This window comes from Crotalus tigris, unplaced genomic scaffold (assembly GCF_016545835.1).
Source record: "Crotalus tigris isolate CLP2741 ecotype Arizona unplaced genomic scaffold, ASM1654583v1 scf7180000017571.3126492, whole genome shotgun sequence".
Taxonomy (NCBI): Eukaryota; Metazoa; Chordata; class Lepidosauria; order Squamata; family Viperidae; genus Crotalus; species Crotalus tigris.
The window spans coordinates 2,538,817-2,551,694 of NW_024096482.1; the positions used below are offsets into that span (position 1 = coordinate 2,538,817).

The 12,878-nt window shown below is 34.3% G+C and overlaps 1 protein-coding gene across 1 annotated transcript in view; it reads right to left on the reverse strand.

The window, feature by feature from the left end:
• Positions 1 to 227: 227 nt before the first annotated feature.
• The window catches only part of ITGA2 (integrin subunit alpha 2), a 58,081-nt gene continuing 45,430 nt past the window's right edge, over positions 228 to 12,878 (reverse strand). Inside the window, exons 25-30 of the mRNA XM_039356016.1 lie at positions 12,499 to 12,609; positions 11,446 to 11,550; positions 10,922 to 11,035; positions 10,472 to 10,561; positions 5,150 to 5,266; positions 228 to 3,720 (exon numbers count right to left, since the gene is read on the reverse strand). Coding sequence (XP_039211950.1) covers positions 3,631 to 3,720; positions 5,150 to 5,266; positions 10,472 to 10,561; positions 10,922 to 11,035; positions 11,446 to 11,550; positions 12,499 to 12,609 — 627 coding nt within the window. The 3' untranslated portion in view covers positions 228 to 3,630. The remainder of the gene's footprint in view (positions 3,721 to 5,149; positions 5,267 to 10,471; positions 10,562 to 10,921; positions 11,036 to 11,445; positions 11,551 to 12,498; positions 12,610 to 12,878) is intronic.

The following is a 12,878-nucleotide window of genomic DNA, read 5'->3' on the forward strand; positions in this document are numbered from 1 at the left end:
TGCTTTTCCATACAAACAAATATAATGCAAATTTTTGAACCAAACAATTTGAGGGGAAAAGTGTAATAGATGCTCTGGATGCTCTGAAGTTCCCTGACCTTTCTGCCTCTCCTAAAATGAATGCTCGGCAAAATAAAGAGAAATAAAGTACAGATAGGTAGATGATATAACAATATACTTGTATTAAATAGGTTTCCAGACTATAATTCAGCATTAAAAGTCTACAGTGGGATGGTTTCAAAATTTATTCAACAGGATTCATCTTTCTTTAGAACACAATCTCCAGTATATTCATTTGTTTTGGTACAAAGTGCAAAATACACATAAAGGCTTTGTACAATACCCCTATTTACTGAATTATTTTTTTTAACAAAAATAAAGTAAACGTAAAAAAATAAAGTAAAAAAGTTTAACAAAAAGAAAAGTAAAAAATTGTAGCATACATTCTACAATATTATAAAAGAGCACAAACTATTATTTATTGAACCAATGTGCCTGAACTTTAAATTAACCACAGCAGTTGAGTTCACATAAGCTGGCTACATTTTTGCCAGTCTTGTTCTATGAAACATGATTCTAGGAGTGAAAATGTGTAACATTTTTGTGCCGGATATGAATGTATTACAGAAAGCAATATTTTCTACATCGTATCTAACAGCAGTGAAAACACTTGACTCAAGTAGAATGGTAATTAAAATTCATCATGAACATCTGTATTAATGCTGTTGGGATCTGTAAAGACATACTGAACCAGTCTTCAAGTTACCGTAGTTATCTTAGGCTGGAGGGGAACTCAAGTGATTTTCTTCCCAATGCAAACAAACTGAAGTTTAAAAAGAGCTTCCTGTATTTCAGCCAGTGTTAAACAAAAGTAAACATAATTTATTAGATATTTTCAATAGAGGTAATATATTACAAGTAAGACTACATATCTTCCAGTGTTTACAGACTTGAGTCATTCAGAAGTTATGCCTTACCATAGTCAATAGAGTTTATTGCTGTGTAAGTGTGTAAGTGAAAGATGCATATATGCTTCTGATATTAGTCAAAAGTGCAGAAACTGGCACAAATGGCTGCAGCTAGGCAGAATAACATGATTGCCCATCAGAACATCCCAGTTCCAAAATTAAAATGTTCCTCTTAAAGAATAATGTAATGGGTTCTGAAGGATGGGTTTGAAGATTTAACTACATGTAATGATAATCAAGAACAAACTTAATGGATAAATAATATTGTAAATGAGTGAAAGAATTTGCACGATACTGAAGATATGCAGGAGGAAATTAAGCATACAATTTGCTCCTGTTCTCAGAATATTAATATTTAATTTTTAAAAATCCAGCTATTTCTTGTCTGACAGTTTTAATATGCTTCAAATCCCATTAAAGCAGTGCTCTTTGGAATCTTTATTATAAAACCACATTTAAAAAAAACTACACATCTTAGAAAACTGCATGTTTCTACCAGATTTGCCAGCTTAAAAAGTGTAATTGAAAAGAACAATTGGTGCTGAATTGTTTAAAAAAAATTTTTAAATGATTTTTTAAAAAAATTCTGAAAAGATCTAGAAAACTACTAGTAACTCTTGCTTAGCAACTTCCTCAAGCAGCTGCAGCTTGCAGTTACGACTTTGTTGGAAAAGTAACTTTGCACCAAAAATCACATTTGTGACTGCAACATCTCTCTAAATCATGTTTGGTATTACAGTCAGTCAGTATGCACAGTCCTATGTAAAATCATAAGCACATCACGGTCATGTGATTTTTAACTCGGTAACCACTCTGCTTAACAACCAAGCTGCCAGTCTCAAATGTAGTTGCTAAGGGTTTTTTGGCTGGTATACGTGTGAGAATTCCGGAAACTGGTGACTAGATTATAACATTTACTTCTTCAGAAACCTGACTGCTCCTTAAAACCCTGAAAAGAAACTGAGTTTCTTTTTATTGTTTGTTTACATATTTCTAGAGCTATTTGAAAGCACCACCTGGAAAAAGAGCTAAAAAGCGTAAGAGGTTTACATGTTGTATAAAACTTAATTAAAAATTTCAAAGTGGCATTTGATTAGTCACATATAGCACTTAAATCAGTATTCAATAATTAACAAAGATAACCAGTATAATAAAACCAATTAGAATGAATGATTCATGAATGTTGCTACATGATTTTAGAAGGTCTATTCTTAATGCAGTGATCATACAAGACAATATTTTTACAATATTCAGTATTGAAACAAGGGGTGATTAGACTGGGTTGGTATTTTTTCTGTTTTTCCCATAGTTCTGGTAGGCTGTTGGAATATTTTATAGATTGTACATTTCTCTCTATATCCAACCAAAGATAATTATGGAAAACTTCACTTGAATATATCTTTCTGGTGTTAAGCCCATTTACCATTATCAGTTTCCATTCTTCATATATGCTCTGTATCCAGGTGAGAAAATTTGCAGTTTAATCTTGCAGTTTACCTTCTTTAGAGTCATAATAATGAAGAGATATTCCACTTTATTAAAAGAATATCTCCCATAAAAAGGAAAATCTGCTGTCTTGTTTTTCTGATTAAAAATACCATGTGGTATTTTGGCCAGACCAAGTGAATGTACTGAGTGAAAGATGATCTTAACAGAATTGTTACTTAGGCAAAAGAAACCAAAGCATTTTTTACAGTTCCAAACAGCCAGATAACATCGCAAGTTTAGATGCCTCCTCAATTCACAGATCTATAAGGAGAGCAAGGTACAACCCAATTAGGCTTGTAAGATGCTCTTATAAATACTCTTACAATCTCAGTAAAGGTAGTTTTAGTCTTCTTACAGAGTTGATTTCCTGGACTGCTCTAAGTACTGGAGCTGACACCAATCTTCATCATACATACCCAGGCTGGTCTGTAATAGTGTGTCCAGATGAATGTACAGTTTACTGTTGCATCTTGGGTATGGAACCAGTACTAAGCCAAATCATGCTCATATTGTAAGACATGTTTCTATGTCCATACAATATTACCCTAAAGCATTTAGTAATCTTTGCAATCATATCTACAACTTTTTTAGACAATGCCTGAATTAAATTAATAAGTGCTATCCTTTCTTTGGTGCTACAATGAACTACAAATAATTGTGTACTCTTGAGCAATTCTGTGCTAAGCTACAATGGTCATATTCACATGTCACATTTAGTCACAAGAGAGTAAACAGACCAATTTATGGTTTAATGTAATATCCGAATGCAGATACTGATTGTGAGGAGCTAGCACTGCTCAATGTGTGTAAAGTTTTGAGTAACTCAAGGACAGATTTTGACTGCAGGATGAAAATAACAGGTCCTGCTACTGGTAAATAAAGATAAACTATTCCACATGTACATCAAGGATACAAAACGGTATTGCTGGCAAATTTCAGCATTATTTCTGGCCCCGCCAATTCAGAGGATCCATCATTAACAGTACAAAATATACAAAAACAAAATCTTTATACAACTGTAAACAAAAGCCCAAACCGACCAGCAGTTATATGTATAATATAACTTATAAAAATGTAAAACTTTTTTATAAGGCACTCGTAGAAATTAAACAGTGTGATTGCAAGCACTGCTTGTGGCTCAAGATTCGTACATTCAGGAATATTTCTGCTATGTTTACTCTCTGTCCTGAGTAAGTCCTGTAATCTCATCCATGTCTTCCAAATCTGTTTCCATTTTCTTGTATGTTCTCTTGAAGAAACCAAGCTGCAAGAAATTTTTGAGAAAATTTACATTTGTTATTATTTAATGCTAGAATGTAGCTTCAAGGATATGATCCACACTGTTTCTATTGTTCTTCAACTTTGATTTTTAATAATGGATTGTCTCTGCTCAATTCTAAATTAGAAAAACTATGGTTAACCTTAACTGCAGATGGCCAACCTCTGAGGGTTGCTAAATTGTGTTAAAAGTCTAAGCTAAGGCAATGTTTCTTAACCCTGGCAATTTTAAGATCTGTGGATTTCAATTCCAGGAAATCCCCTGCCAGTGTTGTGTGCGGAATTCTGGGACTTGAAGTCCATACATCTTCAGTTGTGAAGGTCAAGAAGCAACATTCTAGGGCAGGGATGTCAAACTTGCAACATCACGTGATGTGTTGCGATGTATTGCGACTTTTTCTCCATTGCTGGCAATGGGGTGGGCGCGGTTTCAGCGTGACGCATCCGGCTCATGGGCTGGCAGTTTGACACCCCTGTTCTAGGGTCTCACAGTGTACAAGCAGGTAAACCCACCCCCTTGTTTGCTGATCTTATTTTCTTTCCCTAAATGAGTATGAAGACTGAGCACAATTCTAGGACTGAATATAATTACAACTGCATTAACTGAAAAGTAGCAGGTGTTCCACTGGATTAATTACATCAAATAAGCAGTATATATGCACATACTCCTAAATTCAGATAAATGTAAAACTTAAATATATCTGAAATGAGCATTAGACATTATAGCACAGTATGTGCATTTAATAGATGAAAAATCAGCAGGCCTTCAAAACATTTTTTGGGGACAGGAGTTCTAAATTCAAATCGACTTACTTCTGAGCATGAGCTACAAAATGATGTGCCTTGTGGCAATGATTTTACATCCCATGGAAGAATGTGGCTTCATTAATTGGGTAGCTTGGTATATGTCAGAATTGCTTAAGAGATTTGAATCTCAAATTCAAACATTCTCTGTCATTCTTAATTCTCACTGCTTAAAGGTAGTTTTGAAAACTCAAAATATTTGCTTCAGTAGGACACTTTATTCAAAATTTTTACATGGTTGTTAGCAAAGTTGGACAAGGTAATATTACTTAGTGTGGGAGGCCACATGGATGGGATAGTGATGGAAAGTGTTTGTGCGTGTGTATCACTCTCATTGTAGAACTTCCCTTTATCAGATTTTTTTCCTTAAAGGCAGAATTTAGAAGGGGAATTCATTCATTTTCTTAAACTTATTGTTACACTTACATTCAAAAGTGCCATCAATTTGTGCTACCAACATTTAAAATTGTAATATGTGAGAATGCTATGGACTGAAGGACCACAGATAGCCCTGGAGGACTCAGATTGCCTGATCATTAAGTAATTCTTTCAATTATACAAGAAGAAATATTTCATTTAATTAACTTTTACACTTCTAAGCTTTTACTTACTTTCCATAAAACAGCAATAATAATTATTAGCAAGAGAAGACCTATAAGGACACTTGCTATTACAATTCCAATGGGTATTTCTGCTTTCTCATCAGGTTTGATTATTGTAATTGGAATCTAAAAAAAAAATAAATGTAGTTATTTCAAAGATGAAAGTGGTCCTTTTCATAAAAAATGATAACTTTCATTTTGCACATACTCTTTAAATATTAGCTAACAGCACAATGTTAATTATTGTGGTCATATTAAACTGCATAGGAATGAACAAATCCACTAATTTCTTGTTTCAATATTCAGATACATTTTCAATCTAGAGTTAGGAATTTCAGAATTGTAATACGTTTTGCACATGCAATATTCCATTTAAAGAATATGTTAAAAGCTCATTCTGTTTCTTTTTTTAACAAATGAAATAGCACTTTTGCAAGATCATTACCCAAAACGAACTTGAAACATCTTATTTGGAGGAATTAATATTACAACATTCTTGTAAGTAGCCCTGAGCAATTGAGAGGAATACCAAATTTACTTCTAAATATATGTTTTTAATGAAATGAAAGGTCTGTCTTTCACTTGCACAGCCAGGAGAAACTTCTGCAGCACCTGTGTGAGTCTGGAAAAAGGCACAGCTGCTGTAACTATTTGAAGATATGCCTTTGTCTGTATCTCTATGTATTCTGAAGCATCTCTCAAAGAATTTCCTCATTCTAATTTTTAACATTTCTTTGAAATTTCTTGGAAAATGTTGCAAAAATACACCAATAGATTTTGGTAATTTAGATTCCACTCTTAACAAACATACTCACCCAAATCCTCCAAATGTTGAGTGGGATTTAGGCAAAGGCAAATTACGTAAACATTCCTAGTGTGTGCATTGCTTAGAGTTAACTTTGTGAATCAATACATGTCTGTCCTTATTTGTAGAAACACAGAGAAAAGAGATTGAACAGAATTCCTGCAGCATTCCCTCTATTTCAGTTCAATTTTTCAGATAATTATTTTTCCCAAAAGACAAAATATCTGAACTAAGCATGGCATGGGGAACACAGAATTTGTCCTCCTCTTTCATTTCCTTCCTTCTCCAAAAACTATTTTTTTCCATAAATGAAGCTGATTATAAGTAGATGTTTAAAAATGATGTGTGGCCTCAGAAATGCTCTGTAGGATAGGTATGTATTCTTATGACTTGCTTATGTAGAACTGTGTCATGGGCTCACCCCAGGTGCCACAGTCTTCTGAAGAGAGACAACTGCAACTAGAGACAGAGGGTTTTTATTTTGAAAGACCAATATAGACAGAGAAAGTCAAAGAAGTTTGGAAGAAATAATATAATCAAAGCTGGACCCCAAGCACAACCAGAATACAGCAAGAGTGGGACTTCCCCATAAAAACACATGTCCGTTATCTGTCAGATCTGCCAGCAAGCTGCCAACTGCAAAAGGCAAAGACAAAAAGCTTTTATCAGTCCCCAACTCATCAAAAGAATTCCAGAATATCAGAGAAAACAGGCAAAAGAAAAACTACAAAAAATAAAAGGTTACAACCTTCAACAGGAGAGCAAATGACAGAGAACAAGAAACAACTCACCACATGGGAAGAAAGGAGTAGAAACAGTGTTTCTCAACTTTGACCATTTTAAGGCATGTGGACATTGCTGGCTGTGGAATTCTGGGAGGTGAAGTCCACATGCCTTAAAATGGTTAAGATTGAGAAACACTGGACTAGAAGAATTTAACAGAAATTAATTTTCATTTGAAAATAGGAATCAACGACAAAGCAAGTTCACGAGCTGCAAGAACAAGAGCCTGGATATAAATATAGCCATCCTTGTTAGAAACTGGATTGTAGACCAAGCTATTTAGGCCATCAGTTATGGTTTTTCTTAAGCAATGCTGCTACTGCTGCTGCACAAGAATACAAAGCTGAAAACTGAATCATCACTGAATGATGCAGCAGCAAGTGAGAGCAGAAATTTGGTGATGGGGAAAGTTGGGCTCCCAGATGAGCAGAGTTTGTCAGCTAGAGAAACATGGCTGAAAGTCCTGATATCAGGAATGGGGTACATCAAGAATGCCATATCGGAAGCCTTCTTTGAGTCTTCTGTTGGTCCTGGCAAGTATGAAGCAGCTACTTTTGTTCAGGAAGTGCTAGGATCTCTGCTAATCTCCTACCTGTATGAAATCAATGCCCCCTGCCCCAGTGCATTTTTTCCTAGTTAGATGGAAATCAGTTCCAGCAATAATACAACTATTTCTATAATATGCTTCCATCAAATTTATAACACCTTAACATTAAAGTGACTGAGACCAGGATATTCAAGGAGTATTTTTTTCCTCCTTGAGGAAACTTCAAAAAGAGCTTTGAAAGGCGGCACCAGATGTAATCCCATTAAACAAATCAGAATAATTTCTGCTCTTAATTTAAATATTGCTTTAAATCAGGGATGTCCAACTTGACAACTTTAAGACTTATGGACTTCAAGAATTCCCCAGCCAGCCAACTTCTAGATTTCCCGACTTTAAATTACTGTCCCCAGAGAAACTGAGTACAAATCCCACTGGTGATAGGAATCCTTGGAACAACAGTTTTATGTATTGGTGGAATTTTTAATCCTGTTTTATTAGGAGACCTCTTGAAAAGAATCCTCCCCCAAACAAGTAAAAAAAACTGTAGATAGTTTAAGGGAAAGACCAAGCCTTAAAGAAAAGTCCAAAAGAAGGTCTCACTCTGAAGCAGACCATTAAAATAACTACAATGCCAAGTCCAAAGTAAAATCAATTAGATATTTCCCATGAGTGTCCTGTGAATATCTACCATCAGGAAATCTGAATTATTGTACCAATTAATCTGGCTATTTCTCACGGGATACATTCCAGTGTTATGAGAAAGAGGACTTCCTGCCCATTATCTGCAACAATTAATAATAATCATAATAGTGAAATATGAAGGAAATACACTGACAAATCTAGCATATTGGATATTTTATATGATCTGCTACATGTAACATCACTAATCTCCACAGGAGGGCACCAGCTTATATACTTTTTAGAAAGATATAGGCTTAGATTCCAAATAAGATACAGGAGTAAATTTAATTAAATAAAGTAAATTTTGTTTGTCAGCAAAGGTATTCAGAACAGTAAAACAGGTTTGTTTTTAAAACAAAATTATATGCAGTTATTTTTTTCTGCTCTTCCATACAATTACTTTTAATGCTAAACAGAAAGTTGAAAATGACTCCCCCCCCCTTTTTTTTTTCTACAATCTCCTATTTATCTTTTGCCAGATCTACTCCAAAAGCAAGGGTGCTTTTTTCCTAGAGGGTGTGAGGTGTAGTAATCTCCTATTTTAGAATTTTTTTGTGATTATGCAATATTATTTTATTCTTCCAGGTGCTTTAATATAATATGGATTCAACATTAATGCTCAACTGGGTATTTTTAATTTATTTTCTGCTTATTGTTGTTTATGCTTCTAAATCATTGCCTATTGTTTTTAGTTTAATTTAAATGTCACATTTTGATTTCATTACAAATTATCATAGGCCTTTTAGGTAAAACTTGACTTAAAAGAGACAGTAAATAGTTTACAGAAACTAGCCAAAATGAAAAGTTTCTAGCTTTTTTGTTGAATCCTATGAGATGGACAAATCAGATAGCAAATTAGATGTTTTCACTGTATAAATGAACTCACCAGGTGTCCTTTTTTTAATATCAAACAGCAAGCTGGAAAAGTTTAGGAGATGTCTCTCTTGAGTTTATGTGATTTCATAGACATAGCCACACAGTTCTCGCTTAGTGACCGTTTCTCAGCGAACATTTGAAGTTACACTGAGCTGAACAAAGATTTACACACAGTCCTTAAAATTGGGGCTATTGTAGCATTTCTGTGGTCATCTGACCACAATTCAGGCACCTGGCAACCAGCATGCAATTACAGTGGTCACAGCATCTTGTTATCAAGTTATTTGTGATCTTCACCTCTAGCTTCCATCAAGCAAAGTCAGTGGGGAAATTGGCGTAGGAAATTGCAAAATGTGGTCACATGACATCATACTTAATGACCATTCTGATTTGCTTAATGACTGCAACTGGAACTGATACTGTAAATTGGCACTGTCTCGTAATTTTTCATTTAGCGCCAGAGTTCCCAGTCCCTATTACAGTTGTTAACTGAGGACAACTTGTTAAATAGTATGTCAATGCTTGCTTTCTGGATGTTTCTAAGTGCCCGATTTAGTAATAGTTTTAGCTTCCTATTATTCTTATCCAAGTATTAACCAAGACTAATAACCCTGTTTAGCTTGATCTTGTTCGTCACTAAATATTACATGTCCAGATACTTCACCAAACAGAGGTTCTCCTGCAATGAACAGGGCAAGGAGACATCTACAGAAAGAAATAATCCTAAATATGTTTCCAGAAATATATATTAGATTAGAATTGAATTCAGTTTCTTGCTATAGCTCTGTCTTTTTAATTGCTAGATTATTGAAAAAAGATGACTTTCTTCCTTTCCTAAATTTCATAACCCTCAATTTGATTAGTTTGGGGGCAGTTATAGGAGTGTAACCAACATTGATCAGAAATATGCAATAATTTCAGCATATAAAACCTTTTAAACCTTTTGTCAGCCAAATTTGTCCTCATTAAAATTGCTTAAATCTTGAGTAACTTTAAAACTCTCAAAATAACTTTGAACTTCTGGAGAAGAAATTTTCAGAGAAGGCGATAAGTTTCTAAAATTATATTTTAGAATTATATTTGTGGTGGAGAGAAAAGCATTTCTTAAATATTTATTTTATTTTTCTTTACTCTAATTTTTTATTTTCTAATTTTTTTCTTTAAGTACTTTTTAACTACTTCCTTTTTTATTCTTTTAGTTCGTACTAGGTTTTGTCTTTTTAATTGTAACTTTTAATAAAATTACTATAAAAAGAAAGAAAACATCTGAACAATTTCGAAACCATAGATGCAAAGTATAGGGCTAAAAGGACAGATTCATACAACACAGAAAAGCATTTCAACAAAAGCCTCCCTGCTCCAGCAGGAATTAGTTTCACCTAAAGAGAGCCTGGGATTAAGCTGTCTATCTAGATCAGGGATGTCAAACTGCCGGCCCGCAGGCCAGATGCGTCACGTGGAAGTCATACCCACCCCATTGCCGGCAATGGCAAAACCAGTCCGATATGTTGTGCAACGTCACGTGACGTCGCGAGTTTGACATGTCTGATCTAGATGATTCTTTGCTGCAGCCTTTTAGCATTAAAGCTTCAAAAAGAAATTTAGCAGAGTAACCCTAGAAACATAAAGTCACACTCACAGATAAAGTGCTTTCTCCTGTTATAAATAACTCGGAATCTTGGGCGTCAATTTCGGCACTTGCAGATAATTCTATTTTCTGGAAGGCTGACTGCAACAGAAAAATACATCTTTATATACAGTACATTACATCTTACATTTAAAAAAATTACATTTCATCAAATATATAAATTATTTAAGGTAGGGGTGTCCAACCTTGGCAACTTTAAGAATTGTGGACCTCAACTCCCAGCATTCCCCAGACTGGAGAAATTTAAGTTCACAAGTCTTAATATCATCAAGGTTGATCACCCCTGATTTAAGGTTTCAAGTCCATTTAAAATTGTTTGTCATTTAGAGCATCTTCTTGCATCTTCTGTCATTTTAATGAAAGATTGTTGGCTTTACTTTTTGTGTTATTTTCTTAAATATCCAGAGGCTGGTAACAAAATAAAACCCATATATTACTTACAGTTGCAAATGTCCCATTCCAGATTCTAGTAGAAATATTAACATAATTTTCAGGTTTCATGGATATATCTTTTAGCATGCACGTGATTGTATCACATCTGACGTTCTTGCAGTTCTTTTAGACAAGAAGCATGAATATTTGTTGATTAGTTCTTTATTATTTTAAAATATGATAATATAAAAAAATCATGTACTTCACATTTCTCTTCATCCAACCTCAGCTTCTATTTAGGGCCTTCTTTTTTTATTATGTGTATAGTTGTGTTTAGACTGCTGTCATCAAATTTTTCATATTTTTTGGCTTAAATCCCAGAATCTTGAAATTCAGGCAATCCACCCTCCTGTTGAGGTGGACGTGAGACAATTGTAACAAGCCCCATTATAGCCTTCTCACAGAGGAGAAGAGTTAGCTGGGAACCATAACAAAAGAGGAACCTCTACTTTGTGGTTGTGATTTCCCATCGCTACTCCAGAGTAGTTCATGAGAACCTATGTCTCAGTATTGCAGTTATGCATTTAACTCACCAATTCTTTCAAATCTTTGAAGTTTTCTTTCTGAAATGATGCAACAGAGCCTTGTGATCCAATTTTATGTGGATTGATGAGTCCATGACAGTTGATGTCACTGCCCTATAAAGAGAATGTAATAATATAAAATGCACATGAAATATTCAGTTTAATGTCCCCTGCTATTGTTCAGTGGAATAGTCTTAGTATATGTAATAAATATAGAAACTGTTAGACAAACACTGGGGATATATTACATTTTGGTATTCTCTAGAAAGATGAAAAGAACAAGCAATCCAGAGAAGATTTCTACAATTTTAAGAAGCAGGACTAGGGTTTACTATAGCCAAAATTTCCTATAGATTCTGCTTTTGTTCTTTTAAATGAAGGGCTATACTGCATTATTATTCCTTTGTTCCCCCTTTTAAATGTTATTGGCTCTACAAGTACACTTTTGCATTTGATTTCAGGTTACAGTATGTGCACAAGTGCAAAATCAATGTAATTTTATATATAAAGTCAACATGGTCTAGTTAAGCACCAAACTGAGAATCTGAGATCTGAAGATAAAAGATTAGTAAATTTATTCTATTTATTTGAAAAAGAACTGAACTGCCCACCATAGTGTTCAAGAACGACTTTTGTCACAAATGCTTGTGAATATACATGTCCCAAGATAATGTTGCAGAATCCAATCTGGGTCAGTCACTAGCAGAAGTTTTAGTCTTCTGAGTTGTCGGACGGGAAGAAGTCCATTCAAAAGCTCATAAGTGAGCGGCCCAGATGGGATCCTGCAACTACTTTTGTCATTTATAATAATATTGATTCATCTGTAGATGTTCACAAAAGCTGGAGAGGAGGAACAATCCATTATAAGAACTCTTACACAGTGCAGTCTTAATGTATTTTATGCCCTACTGAGTATATACAAAATTGCACCATTAATCAGGTATATAGATCAGCTCTTGACAGGCTTAAATTTGTCTCATTATTATCAGTGCAGTTTCTGTTTAAGTTAGCTTTGTATTATCTTTGTTATTGTCTTATACTTAAAATAGAACTTTGTATCACCTGACTGGTGTGGACTGCAGTCACATACATCAAAGGGTTATTTTCCTTAGTTTGATTAGGAATATGAATTTTTAAAATTGCCATATTGATTGGATTACTTCCTCTTATGACCTGGAAAGCAAGAGAGGGATTAATACCAGACTTAATTCTAATAGTAAATGGGCTACGTTATAAGAATCATTTTCTCTTAATTAATGTTAGAAAGGAAGACAAGCTGGCACTTTTACAACTATGAAATAGATCTATACTTTGAATTGTTCAGATTGTGGGCCACGCTATTAGCTGTGTTAGCTAATTTCATATTATTTTTATCTCTAAATCACAAGAGGTAGGTGTCATCACTATGCTAAACCAAAAGCAAGACGTATTTTAGTTTACCA